The sequence below is a fragment of the Leuciscus leuciscus genome, assembly GCF_965113295.1.
Source record: "Leuciscus leuciscus genome assembly, chromosome: 3".
In the NCBI taxonomy this organism is placed as follows: Eukaryota; Metazoa; Chordata; class Actinopteri; order Cypriniformes; family Leuciscidae; genus Leuciscus; species Leuciscus leuciscus.
In genome coordinates this window covers 365,499-384,856 of record NC_138727.1, presented here as the reverse complement: position 1 = coordinate 384,856, position 19,358 = coordinate 365,499, and the positions used below count along the sequence as shown (strand labels likewise).

Below are 19,358 nucleotides of genomic sequence, written 5' to 3'. Positions count from 1 at the left end.
AGGAAGTAAAACATCCTCCGCTATACCTTTAATAAATGGAATTTTATTTAAATAAAAAATGAATAACTACATAAACAAAATGCTTGAAATAAATCAACACATTAATACAATTTTATTTAAATAAACAAAATTTAGATTAAAACATTAAAATTAATTATTTTTATTAAATAAAAAAAGATTTAAATAAACTGAATAAAATAAATGTTTACTTAAAAATAAATAGAATTTGATTAAAATAAAAATTAGAAAAAGTGTAAAAATAAATAAAAATAGAATTTAACTAAGATTAAAATACAAAAATATTTACAAAAATGAAATATTCAAATAAATAAATAATAAATTAATGTATTTTATAAAAAAATTTGATAAAAATAAATGAATAAAATATATCTAACTTACATCTAACAGTAAAGTACAACAGTGAGCCGAAAACAAATGTAATTGAAAATAAATATTACACATTTATGATATTAATCTTTGCCAGGATGATCATATTGTGTGTCCATGACAGTAAAGCCCAGATCTGGAACACACTGAACTGGCAGCGCTCCTCTCGTTAAATCAAACCTCGTTACGCAGCGCATATAAATTCCGCATAGATTTGCATACTCTCTTCCACCTGTTTCCATGCGGATTAATTAGCATGACACACTGATCTCGCGTTTAATTAGCATGACACACGTTTAATTAGCATGACACAGTGTTCTGGCGGATCTCGTACCTGCTGGAGCAGCGCCTGCGCCTGAGCGTTGCTGACGGCACTCGCCGCCGGTGCGCTCGCCATGTGTGTGTCCGGCGTGTGTGTGTGTGTGTCGGGACCGTCGGCTGGAGCTGCTGGGAGACGAGAGGAGAACATCTGTCAGAAACAGGGACACACACACACACACACACAGATAAACACACACCTGAACTCACCTTGAAGTGCTCGGCTCTCCATGCTGTTCTTACTCAGATCTGCTGGGCTGGAATCTGTTCAGAGCAAACCAGTGCGTTCAGTTTCCCTTCGTAACATCAAGACCTGAACTGTGTTAAACCATCATCAGTTAGCCTCATGTTTGATGAAGATTCATCCCTGATTCTGTCCTGATCTTTGAATCGATCTGCAGGAATAAAGCGGACTCGACTCCCGATGCGAACGATGCTTTAGTTCTGAATACTTCGAAACGACCCGCACTTTCAGTTTCCCTTCGCTTCCAAACTGAGACGCAGAAATACCAGGCAACGATATCAAGATCTGAACTGTGTTAAACCATCATCACTTCCAGGAGCTCACCTCCACTGAACCAATCAAACCAGAGTTAGCCTCATGTTTCTGCATCCCTGATTCTGTCCTGACCTTTGACTCGACTCCCGATGCGAACGAGTTTCTGATTCCGTGTGTTCATTAATCTCTGACTCTTGGAAACTCACCTGTGTCTGTAAAGGCGCGGCGCTACGATGGCGAACGGCTCCGCGCGCTGGAACGCTAGCTCTACTCGCGAGCGAAACACAAAGACTCCAGCGGGAAGCGCCGCATCCATAACGAGAGTTAATCAGTATGCAGCTGATTAAAGCCGTATGCAAATCTCGCTCCCCGTCGCTCATTAGACGAGCGCCGCTTTGAAGTTCCGCGAGCGATTCATTTCGCGCCGACCTCTGAAAGCTTTCTGCATAATTCAACATTTTTCATAAATATTTATCAGCTCATTTGCATATTAATTGGATAGCTTTTAGGACGTGGGATACGGCGAGCACAACAGCGAGGGAGAAAGTGAGACAAGGCCAATTACCAGCTGTGTGTGACTGTGTTAATTACCGGGGGGGGGGGGGGGGGGGGCCTTCCCAGCATGCAACACGACCCGGCTACGATGAAAGAATGTGTCAGCTAATGACCGACGTCTCAAGACATCCCGAGTCAAACCGGACGAGCTCATTTATCTCTGACAACAACATGATAACCAGGAACACTAACCATTACACTCAAGACGGTCTGATTTATATAAAAATGAATAAAAATTAATACAAAATTAATAAAAAATTATAAAAATTAATACAAAATTATAAAAATTAATAAAAAAATTATAAAAAATCTATAAAAAATTAATAAAAAATTAATAAAAATATATAAAAATTAATAAAAAATTAATAAAAATATATAAAAATTAATAAATTAAATAAATGTAATAAAAATTAATAAAAAATGTATAAGAAATTAATAAAAAATTATAAAAATTCATAAATTAAATAAATGTAAAAAAAATAATCAGACTTTTTTCTTGCAATTCTAAAAAATAAAAGGTCAAAATTCCGAGATATAAACTCATAAACTCAGAATTCTGAGATAAAAAACAATTGTGATTTTGAGGAAAAAAAAGTCTGAATTTTGAGATAAAAAGTCACATTTAACTTTCTTATATTTTTGCACAGACGAACAGTCATGTGACTTTAACTCAAGCTGTTGCTATGACGACGACCCCACCGAGAGAGAGAAAGAGAGAGAGAAACTCAAAAGAAAACAGTTGTGAGAAACACGATTTGCATAGGGCCGCTGCGAGGGCTTCAGTAAAGCTAACTGACAGACAATGCATTATGCAAATGTTTTAATTAATAGAATTTTAAATAAGCAATTAATTAGCCTTTCAAACTACTGAACGCAGCGCTGCATAATTTCAAGCAGATAAAGTGGCATACACAACGCAGGAGAAGTGAAGTATTCATAGAACGGAAACATTTCCACTGAACTGCAGTCCAAACTTTTCTATTAGACCCGGAGAACTCATTAATATTCATCAGCCTTAATTACCCCATCATCCTGTGTTTGCCAATCATGCACTCCAAAACATTATACGCCGAGACTAAACATCGACTGTTAAAGTGCATGTGAACAAGTGTTCAACCCTCTGGTGACCTTCGCACGTCAAAAATGACCGAATTACTAGCTTTATGCTTTTTATTTAATATTTTTAGGGGATTTTATGGCACTAAATTATGTTTATGCTGCATTTATAATCCATTTATTCACTTTTTGAGCATAGACCTGACAATTAAATTTCAAATTTTAACTGTCATTAATCTTGAATTCTTCAGAGCGACAGACTGGAGTTTGATCTCTGTTCAAACACGACACTTGGCAGATTATTGATGAAGTGGGAAAAGTTTTAAAAAGTGAACTTAAAAAAAAAAAGTTTTACATTTTTACATTTATTGCTATGAAAAATTATTTTGATATGAATTTTTCAAAAATATGTTTTACTCTAAACCTGTGAGAAAATCAAAACAAGTTCAAAATTTGAGTCTGATATCTCAAAAAATTAGCTTTCAGTGAGAAGTTGTCGGCCGCAGTACCAAACGCTTCCACTAGAGGAAACTCGTCTACCATTCATTTCCAACGCATCATTTTTGTGACTTTTGTTTTCAGGACCATTTAACCTGTTTGCATCGTGTGTGTGTGTGTGTGTGTGTGTGTGTTCACATAGCAAGTGCCAAAACCTTTACCAAGTTTCATACCATTCCGATGAAGAAAAATATAAATAAAAACACGAATGTGAAGAGCACGAGTTCACAACAAGATATCAGATATAGTTCTGGTTCTGATTTTGTCACCTGTCATTTTAAATGCCTGAGCGAATATAAGAGCAGGATTCTGATTCTGAATTTTCAGTGTGAACACACTCACACTATTTATACAACACAATGGCATAGAAGAGTGCATTATTATGGGACGAACAGCTTTGCGTGGTTTGCAGATTAGAGATGACCGATGCTTGTGAACGTCCATAAAGTTCTCCATCAGGATAACATCCCAAACCCATGTGGATCCTACACTGCATTGTGTAAAACTGGAGATAAATGAATATGCAGCGGACACACATAACAGTGCACAACACCTTGACTGTTCTGCAATGAGCTAAATGCATAAATGTAAATGTAATGTTCCCGAGAGACACACGAGAAACCGAAATAAGAACAAGGTAAAGTCTCATGCCCTCAACATCCAAACAAAATCACACAGTGCGCATTAACTCTGCGAAATTAATCATTCATGAACACGGCGTTTGTACTCATGAATATTCATGAGTAGCTCTGTATATTTAATCCGCGCGATAAATAAATAGTGTGACGCGTCTCTCATCTGGAATGAAACTGACGTTTAAATTATGCAGAAAGAATGAAGCGCATTAAACAAGCAGGGCTGATGTTATTATGCAAATCCGCAGTTTTTAATGTAGTTTCTCCCCAGCCACTTTACACATTATTCAACAGCAACAGCAGACACGCTTGAGAAAGGGAAACTTTTCACACACTGTAATTTATTACCTGTTGGGGAACATTATAACCACCCCAACACGCACGCGCACGCAGACCCCGTCGGGGTATTTATGCCCTGGGGGCAAACAGTTGATCAGGAGAAGGAAAGCTCAGGCTCAAGTTTGTCTTTTTGCGTTTAGTTCGCCGCGACACAGATTAAAGTGATGGATTATTATTCAACATCACGCGTGCGCGTTTACCGCTAAACAAACACATGAATATGCAAATTCGCGGCCGTTGAGTTTCTCTCTCGGCCGAACGAGCGACACAAAGCGCGCTAATAGCAGCACTGCTAACTCTCTCTCTCTCACACACACACACACTTCACAAACATCATCCACAGCGCGATAAACCCGCCCGCTCCGACCAGTTTAACCCATTTCCCCCAGTAAACCCACACGCTATGCTAAACCACGAGACTGTGTGAATATGCAGCACACGCGCGCGCCATTTCAAATGATGAGAGTTTAGTACAGGACAAACAACTCTCATCTGCCGCTGACCGACTCAAATCATCTCCGAAACAATAAACATTCTTCCCCACTGTGATCGATTCTGTCCGCAAACGATCGGCGTGTGTGTTTGACTTTTGTTTACTTGAGGCGGATGGGGGAATATGAATATGTAAAATGTAATAATTACCTGCAGTCGAGCGCTCATCTTGAGTCGTTGATCCTCCGTCCGCCATTTTGAATATTTAGTGTGAGAGTGAAACCCCGCCTACTGCTAAAACACACACACACACACACACACACACACACACAGGTCCGGCCCCTGAACTCATAAACTTCAGAACAACCACATAATTCGATAATGTTTTAAAATTGTAAAGATTATCTTGTTTCCCAGCTAACAAGAAACGTTTTGTCAATGTTCTCTCAAAGTAACAAATCTTCTTCCTGTAACGTTTATAGAATATTCGTTCAAAGTGTTCTGGTCATTAATCTCAAAACTAGCACAAAACATTATAGACTATTTTTCATGGAACTTTTTAGTTGGACGTTCGAATATCGTTTTTTTAAATGTTTGTTTCGGAACGTTCAGAGAACATTCAAAAGTAACGTTTCCTTAAAGGGACAGTTCACCCAGAAATGAAGATTGTGTCATTTAATCACCCTCATGTTGTTCCAAACCTGCATGAGTTTTTGTTTCTTCTGTTGAACACAAAATATTTTGAAGAATGTTGGTAATCAGACAGTTGGTGTTTTTTTTCTTCTTTTTTTCTTTTTTTTCTTCTTCTATTTTTCCTTGCTTACCAACGTTCTTCATGTTCAACAGAAGAAAGAAACTCATGCAGGTTTGGAACAACATGAGGGTGAGTAAATGGGTGAACTATCGCTTTAATTTCTGAAGAATGATCAAATGTTCTTTTAATGTTCAAATAACCAAGAAAAAAGTGTAAAACATTTAATAAACTGGACATTTTGAAAGTTCTTAGGACATATTTTTGTTAGCAGTGTTGTTTGTTACCTGAGTGTACCAGATGTAAACACAGGGGAGATCGGGCTTGTTGTCACATGTTGTGAATCTCAGAAACTAGGTTTTGAGACAAAAGTCCAATTACACAAATGCTTGATTTCTTTAGTTAGTTCGTTGGGTTTAACACAAATAAAACACACTGACACAATCAGACAGTCACTAATTAAGGTAGATTTGAAATGAAACAATACTTCATAAATCTCAATTGTTAATTATATCATTCAATTCAATTCACATTTATTTGTGTAGCGCATTTTACACACATCGTTTCAGAGCAGCTTTACAGAAAATACACGAGTCCACATTACAGTTCACAGTGATCTGTTATCAGAGGAAACTGTCTGAGTTATGCATGTCAGAATATACAAAATCACAGTTCGCTAAAAATGTATCAATTTAAACAATGTAATAATTTAAGGCAGAAACAATGAGCTCACTGAAGTAGTGAATACTTGTTTGTTAACAAATGATTATGACATTTAGATTTTTTTTTTTTTTGATGTTTCATGCAATTATTTGTGCTTCATAGTCATTTTACTGTGAGTTATTGTAGTTTGTGTGCAGTTTCCCATTGTAACAATTTCAATGTGTGTTTAATGAACCGTATATTATTTTCACTGTATATATTATTATTTTGGGGCCATTGCAGTTGAGAGCTGCTAAATCTGTTAATCCTGACTCTGAGTTTATCGCACAACATTATCATCTTTAAGTGATGCCACAGAAGAACCTCAGAAAACTTTCAGTGATCAGCTCTTAAAAGAATTGCCTTTTTTATTAGTGTGAAAAACATTTTAATAAGCTAAATCTTTTTTTTCTCCCACATATAAAAAACATTGATGCCAGTACCTTTATTTTTGTGATATAATCTGATGTTTATATGCTCTTAAATTCGGAAGGTTCATAACAAAACCTGAACACGAGAATATTTGAAAAGTGTTACTTCATCAGTGTATCTTTATATACAGTATGGACTGAAGGTCGATGTCAAACAAGCTTTCATTCTGTCTCATACTGAACAGTTTTGTCTTTTCGAATGGAAGTGTCACTTCACACTTATGAAATGCTTAGTTTATTAATTATTTTTTATTGTGTGACTTTGACTCCTCCTGTTTCCTCCATGCGGAAAGAACTTCATCATCTTCCATCTCTTGGGCCAGCCTTGCTCTCGCCCTCTGCTTGATCTGAGCGATATAAGCCGACATCTCCTCGTCGTCCTCCTCTTCCCGTCCCGGTTTACCCGTCCTCACTGTCTCACTGTTCTCGTGTAACTTCTGCTTTGCTGAGTAGCTCTGATAACTGCCTCTCTCCTCGTCCTCGGATTCAGCGTAAGATCTCCTGGGTCTGTAATTAGCAGCTTCACTCAAGCCGTTGTACGAAGGTGGGGATCTCCGAGATCGATCGTTAAACTCCGGACTGGGATCTCGACTCAAGTCCATGTCAGCATCAGCCCGATGCCTGGATGTGAATCTTGAGGAAAAGCTATACTCCTCTTCTTCTGCTTCCACTGACACTGAGCTCCTTCGGCTCGGGAAGTCGAACTCCGAGGGTTCCTCGATCCCGTCGTACGATGGCCGAGACATTCGCACCGGCTCGGCGTCTCCATCATAAGGCTTCGGTTTGCTCGGAGGAGGTCTTACGTTTTTGAGCCACTCATCAACACTGCTGTTGCTAGCGGGGTTCCTGGCTGAAGCCGGGAGGTTCAGGATTCCTGAACGCCCATAATCTCTTTTAGGTTTGGGTTTCTGAGAGGAATGCGCTGCCAAATCCTCAAATCCATTGGATTTTCCAAGATCGGCTTCATCTTCATCGTCCTCCTTTGTTTTTTTCTTCTTGTATAATGTACTTCGCTTGTTGTCCTCTGCGATCTTCTTCACCTCATAGGACGCCATCTTGTCCCGCATATCAGACTTGAATTCTTTCTCCATGGTGTCCAGTTTGTGAAGGTTCACCTGGTCTTGGAAGAGACTGTATAGTGGGACACTGGTCGTAGTAATCTTGCTCCTGCGTGATCCCAACCCAGACACCGAGGAGAGGTTCGATGAAAGCACAGATTCGGCTCTCCCGCCAGACCGCACGGATTCGGCTCGACTCCGGGAGAGAACGCTTGAAGACGTGGATCCGCTCAACACTGAGGCTTTCTCATCGTCTGCTCCTCGTGCCGAGACTCCCAGGCTGAACACCGATCCCGCTCGGGAAGGGCCGAGACTCGCTCCCATCAGCATCTCTGTTTGCTTCTGCATGAGAGTCTCATTGACCACGTTGGCTATCCAGTTTTGGATGTTGGCGAGGTTCACCATGGGCTCTCCGTTCGGACCCATGACCGGAGCCGGAGTAGGAAGCTCTTGGGGATCTGGGATCTGGGATCGAGTGCTACGCCCTGATAGCACCGAGGATTTTTCGCTCAGCACTGACACGTTATCGTCTGCTATCGGAAAGGCTCCGGCACAGAAGGCGGACAGTGGGATTACGCTCCCGGTGCTCTCGGTTTCCCATCCGCACACCGACTGGCTCTCCTCCAGTGTTTTCCGTGTGCGCTCCAGAAGCTCCTCTCTGCGCTGACGTCTCTTAACCGTGGCCGTGTCCTCGCCCCGACTCATCTCCACAATCTCATCCTTGTTCTCTTCCCCGCCAAACTTCTTCTGCTGCTTGAGTTTCCAGTTCTGATATGCCGTTAAGTTGACGTCCTCCAATGAGGGAGCGGGCGCTTCCGTCTCAGGCTCCGTTTGCTCCCCGTTATCCGCGTCTTTTTTGTTCCATCCGAACTGAATTCGCTTAATCTTCCATCTTTCCAAAGGTGTCAGATTTTCTTTGTTCTTTTTGCAGAAGTTGTACATGGAGCTGCTGTCGGAGAGCATGCTCTCCACGTCGTCGTCGATCTTCTTCTGGCTGGCTTCGCTGTTGGTGTCCTCGTCGGCCTCTTTGAGCCGGTACCGAGCGGCGGCCTGCTCCTCGATCTCCTTCAGTCGCTGCTTCCAGAGGTCCGCGTAACTGCTGGTTGTGGATCCTGAATCTGAAGCGGGTCGACGGGGACGGCGTCTGATGCGTTCCTTCAGCATTTGCACATCTTCGCTGGTCACGCTCTCCAGGTCCTCTGGTTGCTTTCTCTCGGCTAGAGACTCGTTGTCCTCCCCGTCGCACAGAAGTTGGGCTTCCCACCAGTCCTCGTTTTGGTACTTCTCGTTTCGCTTCTGCCACTCCCTAATCATGCCATCAACATCCCCATCTTCATCATCACAGTCTTTCCCAGGGAGCGACAGGTCCTGTGTGGTTTCCTCCATCTCGGGTTTGTTCGGGTCGTTGAGAAGTCGTGCTCTTAGCGCAGCAGCTGAAGAAGCCACACTACTCATGACGCTCCCACTGTCCTCCTCTTCATCCATCATGATAGAGTCCGCTTTAACCCCGAACATGCTCTCCTCCTCGTCGAGACGAGCCCGCGTGTCAATCACTGAGCACTGGCTGAGGGTGTCATCATCTTCATCTCGCTCCTCCATTAGAGTCTCGTTGAGTTGCCGGAGTTGCTTTATGAAACCTTCGTTGGGATTGATTGCCCGTTTCTTCCTGATCTCTAGCAGCGCCTCCATGATGCTCATGTTCTGGAAGATCATGAGATAAGCAGCGACAAGCACGGCTGACCGGCTTACGCCCATCATCGAGTCCACGAGCACCTTGCCTGAAGGGGAATAAAAGAAAATCATCATCATCATCATATTTGCGCAATTTCATCATATTTGTCACACACATTGGAAATGTAAATTGGCATGTTAAGCCTCCAACCCCAGCAAGCAATAGCCATCATTTCACCGTCCAGGTTAACTATAGACCCGATATATTCCAGCTATGAGTAGATGAACTATAGACCCGATATAGTCCAGCTATGAGTAGGTTAACTATAGACCCGATATAGTCCGGCTATGAGTAGGTTAACTATAGACCCGATATAGTCCAGCTATGAGTAGGTTAACTATAGTCCGGCTATGAGTAGGTTAACTATGGACCCGATATAGTCCGGCTATGAGTAGGTTAACTATAGACCCGATATAGTCCGGCTATGAGTAGGTTAACTATAGACCCGATATAGTCCGGCTATGAGTAGGTTGACTATAGACCCGATATAGTCCGGCTATGAGTAGGTTAACTATAAACCCGATATAGTCCGGCTGTGAGTAGGTTAAATATAGACCCGATATAGTCCGGCTGTGAGTAGGTTAACTATAGACCCAATATAGTCCAACTATGAGTAGGTTAACTATAGACCCAATATAGTCCAACTATGAGTAGGTTAACTATAGACCCGATATAGTCCAGCTATGACTAGGTTAACTATAGACCCGATATAGTCCAACTATGAGTAGGTTAACTATAGACCCAATATAGTCCAGCTGTGAGTAGGTTAACTATAGACCCAATATAGTCCAGCTAAGAGTAGGTTAACTATAGAGCCGATATAGTCCAGCTGTGAGTAGGTTAACTATAGACCCAATATAGTCCAACTATGAGTAGGTTAACTATAGACCCAGTATAGTCCAACTATGAGTAGGTTAACTATAGACCCGATATAGTCCAGCTGTGAGTAGGTTAACTATAGACCCAATATAGTCCAACTATGAGTAGGTTAACTATAGACCCGATATAGTCCAGCTATGAGTAGGTTAACTATAGACCCGATATAGTCCGGCTATGAGTAGGTTAACTATAGACCCGATATAGTCCGGCTATGAGTAGGTTAACTATAGACCCAATATAGTCCAACTATGAGTAGGTTAACTATAGACCCGATATAGTCCAGCTATGAGTAGGTTAACTATAGACCCGCTATAGTCCAGCTATGAGTAGGTTAACTATAGACCCGATATAGTCCGGCTATGAGTAGGTTAACTATAGATATAGTCCAGCTATGAGTAGGTTAACTATAGACCCGATATAGTCCGGCTATGAGTAGGTTAACTATAGACCCGATATAGTCCGGCTATGAGTAGGTTAACTATAGACCCGATATAGTCCAGCTCAAGTAGTTTTTTGGACAAGTACTTTTTACTCTACTATGTTTTTTCACTACTCTTTTTACCACTGCATGTCGTTTTTGCCAAAATAACTTGCGAGATGTATGATATTCCATCATGTTAGCAAAGTCAACAGTGATTACAAGCTGTTTGGTTTCATTTCTTTGCTATTTAGCCCACTTATAGTCAAAACTGATTCATTGTAGTTTTTGGCCAGCGCATGAGATGGTTGATATCCCATCATGTTACCAATGTCAATAATATCTACAAGATGTAAGTGTAATTTCATGATATGGTCAATCTGTAGTCACAATTTAGCTATTAGACGGCTATTAGACGTATTTTAAATGCAAAATTGCTTGCTGGGACAGGGCCTGTGGCCAACAGACTTTCTCTAGTCTTGGCTCATTAACATTGATGAAATCATGTGACTGGGTGCGCTTGATTATCAAGCTACATCATGACCTAGTTAATATACATGAGCCAAGCTTTCATAAATTCTCTCCCAGAGCCTGATGTCAGGAACAAAATGAGAAGACAGACTACTCATACAGAACAATCAATGGCAAAACAACGGGGAGAGAAATTCTGAACCACATTCAGATCTGATATGCAGTAAATAACACAAAAATTCTCAACTTTAAAATGCAAATCCATTACGTTATATTGATAGTTCACCCAAAAACGCAACTGTCTCATCATTTAATCACCCTCCAGTTGTGGAGCACTAGATGATGAGTGACTACATTCAGGTCATCGTTCTCTAGCATTCTGCTAAATACATTCTTTTGTGTTCAGCAGAAGAAAGAAGGTCATGAGGGTCAGTAAATGATGACAGAAAGATCACCTCTAGTGGTTGACCTCTGAACTGCAGCACATGGGTTCACTGACCCTGACGCTTTTATCCAAAGCCACTTACAAATGAGGACAGGCGTGTTGATCAGGGTTGGATCTGAATCTACAGGAATAATTAGATTGTAACGTCAAATCAGATCTATGCAACATTAAGTATTATGAGCTGATGAATGTTTTGGAAACTGGAAGTTTACATCCTAATAATTATTTAAAAAACAATAATCAAAATCCGGCATGATAGAGAAGACTAAATTAAAGAGAAGCAATCATTATTACTGCTAACACTCTTAAAAATTACAGATCCAAAGGGGTTTTTGACAGTGATGCCAAGAACCATTTCTGGTTTCTTCACAAACGTTTCAGTGATCAGTTCTTAAAAGAAGCATTTTTTTCTTAGTTTGAACAACATTTTATTAATCTAAAGAGCCGAATGGAAAGATTCTGTGGATTTTAAAGGTTCTTCATGGAACCATCGATGCCGATACAGAACCGTTTTAGAGTGTGATCTTAGTTTCTGGCGTGTTGTCCTGACTCGATTCAGATTCTGAAGAGGTTCCTGTATATCTGTGTCACTAACTCTAAAAATAAGCGAGTGAGACATGACAGAGTCCAGGCCGGTGAGTTAATTTGGTATCTTCGGTTTGTTTATCTATGACAGGAACAGTGTGTGCCAAACATTTAAAGAACAAATTGTAACACTTTACAATAAGATTCATTAGTTAACATTAGTTAATGAATGGACTAACATGAACTAACAATGAGCAATACATTTTTGAGAGTATTTATTAATCTTTTTTAATGTTAGTTAAAATCCAGCTGTTCATTGTTAGTTCATGTTAGTTCACAGTGCATTAACTAATGTTAACAAATACAACCTTTGATTTTAATAATGTATTAGTAAATGTTGAAATTAATATGAACTAAGATTAATAAAATGATGTAGAAGTATTGTTCATTCTTAGTTTATGTTAAAAAATGGCTTTTTCTGTGCATCTATGCATCTATCCATCATAAAAGTGCATCTGTCCATCATAAAAGTGCACGTCATAAAAGTGCATCTATCCATGATAAAAGTGCATCTATCCGTCATAAAAGTGCAAGTGCATCTATCCATCATAAAAGTGCATCTATCCATGATAAAAGAAAAGTGCATCTATCCATGATAAAAGTGCATCTATCCGTCATAAAAGTGCATCTATCCATCATAAAAGTGCATCTCTCCATCATAAAAGTGCACGTCATAAAAGTGCATCTATCCATGATAAAAGTGCATCTATCCGTCATAAAAGTGCAAGTGCATCTATCCATGATAAAAGAAAAGTGCATCTATCCATGATAAAAGTGCATCTATCCGTCATAAAAGTGCATCTATCCATCATAAAAGTGCATCTATCCATCATAAAAGTGCATCTATCCATGATAAAAGAAAAGTGCATCTATCCATGATAAAAGTGCATCTATCCGTCATAAAAGTGCATCTATCCATCATAAAAGTGCATCTGTCCATCATAAAAGTGCATCTGTCCATCATAAAAGTGCACGTCATAAAAGTGCATCTATCCATGATAAAAGTGCATCTATCCGTCATAAAAGTGCATCTATCCATCATAAAAGTGCATCTCTCCATCATAAAAGTGCATCTATCCATCATAAAAGTGCATCTATCCATCATAAAAGTGCATCTGTCCATCATAAAAGTGCACGTCATAAAAGTGCATCTATCCATGATAAAAGTGCATCTATCCGTCATAAAAGTGCATCTATCCATCATAAAAGTGCATCTCTCCATCATAAAAGTGCATCTATCCATCATAAAAGTGCATCTATCCGTCATAAAAGTGCATCTATCCGTCATAAAAGTGCATCTATCCATCATAAAAGTGCATCTATCCATCATAAAAGTGCATCTCTCCATCATAAAAGTGCATCTATCCATCATAAAAGTGCATCTGTCCATCATAAAAGTGCATCTCTCCATCATAAAAGTGCATCTATCCGTCATAAAAGTGCATCTCTCCATCATAAAAGTGCATCTCTACATCATAAAAGTGCATCTGTCCATCATAAAAGTGCATCTCTCCATCATAAAAGTGCATCTCTCCATCATAAAAGTGCATCTATCCGTCATAAAAGTGCATCTCTCCATCATAAAAGTGCATCTCTACATCATAAAAGTGCATCTGTCCATCATAGATTAGGTAGTTAACAAATGTACCGTATTGTAAAGTGTTACCGAATTTTTTTGTTGAAAAACAATCAATATTAACCTCCGACATCATAATGACTAAAAAGAACGTTTTCTAAACTCACCCCTGTGTGTCAGCAAAGCATCATCCAGAAACTCGGCACACGAGCGGAAGTGAGGAGAGATGTCCGCATCGGGGAAGTCATCCACCTCGATGCCCATATAGGTGATGTCCATGCCCTGGTAGAAGAGCTCGCCGGTGTAGACGCCGGTGCCGTGACCTGCGTTCACCACGTGAGTGATGCCGAGGCGTTTGAGACGGGCTTTATTCACAGCCACCGACCTGAAGCAGAGAACAGGCAAACACATCAGCCTGTCATTTACTACAGTAAAGCAACAGCATTAGACTGATAAACTGATGTTTCACACGTTCCTGTAAAAACAAATTTAAAGAATGATGTGGGTTAGGGTTAGTGGCAGAATGTCGATTACTTGTACATTCATTGTAAAGGTTTTATAAAGGATTTGGTTATACTTTATTTTAAGGTGTCATTGCTAGTGTAATTATATATTTAAAAGGGTTGTTCACCCAAAAATGGAAATTACCCCATGATTTACTCGCCCTCAAGTTTTCATTAGGTGTATATGACATTCTTGTGTTTAGACGAACACAATCAGAGTTATATTAAAAAATTTCCTGGCTCTTCCAAGCTTTATGATGGCAGTGAATGGCTGTTTCTGTTTTGAAGTCCATAAAAGTGCATCTATCCATCATAAAAGTGCATCTATCATCATAAAAGTGCATCCATCCATCATAAAAGTGCATCTGTCCATCATAAAAGTGCATCTATCCATTATAATTTACATCACATCAATTCCATCATAAACATTTACTGTTATTATTATGTAAGTACATGTAACATATGTATCAAGGACACTGTAAAATAAAGTGTTACCAAGGATTTTCTGTGGTAACTGGCATTGTGAGAATCTGTCAGTAAAGTTTTGAACCCGTAATATGATTGTGTGAACCCATAAATCAGACGGATCTGAGCCGAATCTGGGCTGTCTGGGTTCACACTCTCATATTACGGGTTCAGAACTTTACTAACTTTACTGAGCCGGATCTGGGCCGACACTCTGCTGTCTGTGAGGGAAGGTAACCGTGTTTCTCCTGTCGTCACACAGATCCGTGTTCCTGAGACTCACTTCTCTGCGATGTAGATGTTGGGCCAGACTTCATCCACAGGGTTGAACGGAGCCTCGAGCCGGTCCTGGATCAGCGCTCTCTGGATGTCCAGCACACACGGCGTGTTGTAGGGGCTGCGGTCGTCCATCAGGTCCTTCACACGGTTGTACAGGTCCTCCACCATCAGATGCTCTGCGGACTCCAGCATGAGGTCAGAGGTCACCGGTGTCCTCACGGCTCTCGACTCCAGCTCTGAGGACCGACAGAGACAACTCAGAACTAGATATTTATACAGCGCTTTTTACAACACAGAGTGTTTCAAAGCAGCTTTACAGAGATAACAGGACAATAATGCAACAAAGTTTGTTTCCAGAAGAAAATGGCGTCACAGTCCAGCTTAAGAAAGTTCAGTGATGGTTCGTTTTTGTTGTAAAAAAGTTATTAATTTAGTTAATATATATATATATAGCCGCTCTGGAGAAAACAGTGATGTCATCGTCCAGCTCAGTTCAGTTCTCATATAATGATGTCAATGCAGGAGATCAATAATATTGTTGAATATACAAAAGCCAATGGTGACAGTGAAGGAACCAAAACTCATCAGTGACAGAATGGAGGGAAAAAAAACATTTTCTCCAACAGTTCTCCAAAACATGAACAAATGATCTTCCAGGAACATTAATAGAACGTTCATTCAAAGTTATCTGGTCTTTAATGATGTTCTCAAACATTAGCACAAAAACTTTATTTATACATCATTCATGGAACGTTTCCTGAAACATTTTAGTTGGATGTTCGGTTTTGAAATGTTACTACTTGTTTCAGAACATTCAGAGAACAAAGAACAATCCCATAGTGTTTGTAGAATGAAACTGCAAAAAATGCTTTTCTTAATTAATATTTTTGTCTTGTTTCCAGTCCAAATTTCAAAAAATTCGTATACAAGAAAAATAATCTTGTTTTCTGGATGATAATGTAAGTTTACTGGGTGATGATGTAAGTTTACTGGGTGATGCTGAAAGTTTACTGGGTGATGCTGTAAGTTTACTGGGTGATGCTGAAAGTTTACTGGGTGATGCTGTAAGTTTTCTGGGTGATGCTGTAAGTTTACTGGGTGATGCTGTAAGTTTACTGGGTGATGCTGTAAGTTTACTGGGTGATGCTGTAAGTTTGCTGGGTGATGCTGTAAGTTTTCTGGGTGATGCTGTAAGTTTACTGGGTGATGCTGTAAGTTTACTGGGTGATGCTGTAAGTTTACTGGGTGATGCTGTAAGTTTTCTGGGTGATGCTGTAAGTTTACTGGGTGATGCTGTAAGTTTACTGGGTGATGCTGTAAGTTTTCTGGGTGATGCTGTAAGTTTTCTGGGTGATGCTGTAAGTTTACTGGGTGATGCTGTAAGTTTTCTGGGTGATGCTGTAAGTTTACTGGGTGATGCTGTAAGTTTTCTGGGTGATGCTGTAAGTTTACTGGGTGATGCTGTAAGTTTTCTGGGTGATGCTGTAAGTTTACTGGGTGATGCTGTAAGTTTTCTGCTAAACCAGCTCTTCTGCGCTGACCTTCGCTGATGATCTTCTTGGCAGCGATGGCTGATGACAGATGAATGGGTTCCATGAAGATGCTTTCTGATTCTGAGCCTGAGATCATGGAGAACCGGTCCGAAACCGTGGAGAAGCGATCGGACATCATGGAGAAACTGCAGGAGATCAAACACACACATGACGTCAGGCTGAATAAAGTGTGTGTAGCTGATATTTAACAGTGTTTGGGGGTATATTCAGTGTTGGTGTGTGAGTGAACCTGGGAGAAGGACAGCGCAAGTAATGCGACTGAACGAGTTTAACACTCGCGGCTCCATCCTGATCCTCCACAGCACTGATGCTCTCAGCCGACGACGCCATCACACTACACACACACACACACACACACACACACACACACACACACACACACACACACACACACACACACACACACACACACACACATACACACCACAGAGAGAGAGAGAGAGAGAGAGAACAACACCAGAAAATTGTGATACACAGTCATGATAATAAAGCTCATTTGAAATTGAAAGTCCAACAGATAAAGATAAATATTATTTAATACCTTAGCAATAATATAAAACAATAAGGTATTGTAGTTAACATTAGCTAATGTATTAACATTATACCTTTGTTAATGTTAATAAAAATACAATTATTCAGTGTTTGTTCTTGTTAGTTCACAGTGCATTGACTACTGTTAACAACTGAAACCTCACTGTAAAGTGTTAACGCATTAATAGTCCAGTCATTTTAAGCCAAAATGGGGGTCAACCTTGAACAAACTGCAACAGAATCAAACTCAACTGATTTTGTATCCTCAATATGTCCTGAGTAAGGGAAAAAAAGCCCAGAAGAATCCCATTAGGGGAAAGATTAGAAAAAGACCCAAATATAGTCTATTCATACGCCTATTCATTCTTCTTCTCACGTGAATAGGGTAAACACATTTAACCTTTAGATATCACCATGAAAATTACTGAGTTGATTACTTACATCAAGACAAATCAAAAATGTATTACAATTTTTTTTTTATTGTTTGTTAACGGCGCATAATCGAATTACGTATGTGCTAATTTGCATAAATACCACAACAGATCTAAACATTGGGTCTAGCCAGGAGAACATGTCTTGTTGAATCTTGTTGACTCATAACAGTAAAATACTTAATGTTAAGGTCTGAATGAACTCATTACGGCTACCCATGAGCATTAATACATAGAGGCAGGAAGAAGTACTTTAGAAACCAGCCTTTATTAATTATTAAGAGATGGGGTTTGGGTCTGGGTCTGTGGGACTGTTTCTGGGGATTCACTTTTTATTTTACTTACCTTTTGTCTTCTGCATTCTCCTTCCCATTGTCTCCTGTTCTTCCCTCAGACTCGTCCCCCAGAAACAGTCCCACAGACCCAGACCCAAACCCCATCTCTTAATAATTAATAAAGGCTGGTTTCTAAAGTACTTCCTCCTGCCTCTATGTATTAATGCTCATGGGTAGCCGTAATGAGTTCATTCAGACCTTAACATTAAGTATTTTACTGTTATGAGTCAACAAGATTCAACAAGACATGTTCTCCTGGCTATACCCAATGTTTAGATCTGTTGTGGTATTTATGCAAATTAGCACATACGTAATTCGATTATGCACCGTTTGTCCATGTTAACAAACCATTTCAAAAGTAAGTAATCAACTCAGAAATGTTCATGGTGATATCTAAAGGTTAAATATCTTTACCCTATTCACGTGAGAAGCAGAATGAATAGTAATAATAATTCTTCTGGGACTTTTTTTCCCCTTACTCAGGAAATATTGAGGATACAGAATCCATTGAGTTTGCTTCTGTTGCAATTTGTTCAACCTTTTTTTATAAAATGACTGGACTATAAGTTCAGGTTTCTTCACATCAATCTAACGGGATGTAGAACTCAAACTATATATAAAGTAACGCTTTAGTTCTGAAAATCCAGAAGAGCAGAACCTCGAGCTGAATGTGTTTGAGGATCTGAAGACTTTACCAGTTACAACTACAGTCAAACACACAACATGACACATAAACACCTGACAACAACAGACTGATCGGGCGTGTGTGTGTGTGTGTGTGTGTGTGTGTGTGTGTGTGAGAATGAGTGTCTATATATAGAGTGTGACAGCTGCAGAGATTCTTCTGGAACAGGGAGGTCACACACACACACACACACACACACACACACACACACACACACACACACACACACACACACACACACACACACACACACACACACACACACACACACACACACACACACACACACACACACACACACACACACACACACACTCACTCACAAAAACACACACACACACACACACACACACACACACACACACACACACACACACACACACACACACACACACACACACACACACACACACACACACACACGTGTAGAGAGCATGTAGAAAGAGCTACAGAACAATATCTAATACTTGAATGTCACTATGATGTAAAGCAACTGTGAAAGTTGATGAAGTTCTGCTGACCTGAGAGTCTGAGGCTCCGTCTCCAGCGCTGAGGTCTGCGAGTGTGTGTGAGTGTGTGTGTGTGTGAGTGTGTGTGACTCTAAACTTAGAGGGTCCTCTCACTCCCACCGGCCTGTGTGACATCATCAGGGGTCTGAGGCCCCGGGGCCCTTAAAGGGCCGGAGCGTTTATCATGACGAACTCCAGCCTGATAGTTCACTGGTCATCACAGACTTTGAAATGTTCTGATTTGTCCTGAAGACTTTAACTTTATTCAGACTAATTCAGTTTTGTACATCAATGCAACCT

General features: G+C 40.1%; 3 protein-coding genes across 4 annotated transcripts in view; all 3 read right to left on the bottom strand.

Annotated features, from left to right (window-relative positions):
- Window positions 1-597, bottom strand: part of LOC309494768 (POU domain, class 2, transcription factor 1-like) — a gene marked incomplete at its 5' end in the record, with an annotated part of 14,777 nt that extends 14,180 nt beyond the window's left edge. The window contains one exon of the mRNA XM_082164178.1: window positions 568-597. Within this exon, the coding sequence (XP_082020304.1) occupies window positions 568-597 (30 nt within the window). The remainder of the gene's footprint in view (window positions 1-567) is intronic.
- pou2f1a (POU class 2 homeobox 1a) lies at window positions 409-5,095 on the bottom strand. 2 transcript variants are annotated; one of them, XM_082163984.1, is made up of 3 exons: window positions 4,930-5,095; window positions 916-969; window positions 409-834 (listed from the first exon to the last, which is right to left on the bottom strand). In XM_082163984.1, exons 1-3 carry the CDS (start codon window positions 4,973-4,975, stop codon window positions 668-670), a joined length of 267 nt encoding a protein of 88 aa, XP_082020110.1. In that variant the 5' UTR covers window positions 4,976-5,095; the 3' UTR covers window positions 409-667. The 2 variants fall into 2 exon arrangements, with proteins under 2 accessions (XP_082020110.1, XP_082020111.1); XM_082163985.1 differs by having other exon boundaries at window positions 409-831.
- Window positions 5,096-5,971: 876 nt separating this feature from the next.
- On the bottom strand, window positions 5,972-19,207 carry dusp27 (dual specificity phosphatase 27). The gene is made up of 6 exons (XM_082163766.1): window positions 19,071-19,207; window positions 16,797-16,901; window positions 16,556-16,692; window positions 15,019-15,250; window positions 13,935-14,152; window positions 5,972-9,439 (listed from the first exon to the last, which is right to left on the bottom strand). The coding sequence occupies exons 2-6, from the start codon at window positions 16,895-16,897 to the stop codon at window positions 6,846-6,848; spliced, it is 3,282 nt and encodes a 1,093-aa protein (XP_082019892.1). The 5' UTR covers window positions 16,898-16,901; window positions 19,071-19,207; the 3' UTR covers window positions 5,972-6,845.
- Between the last annotated feature and the right edge of the window lie 151 nt (window positions 19,208-19,358).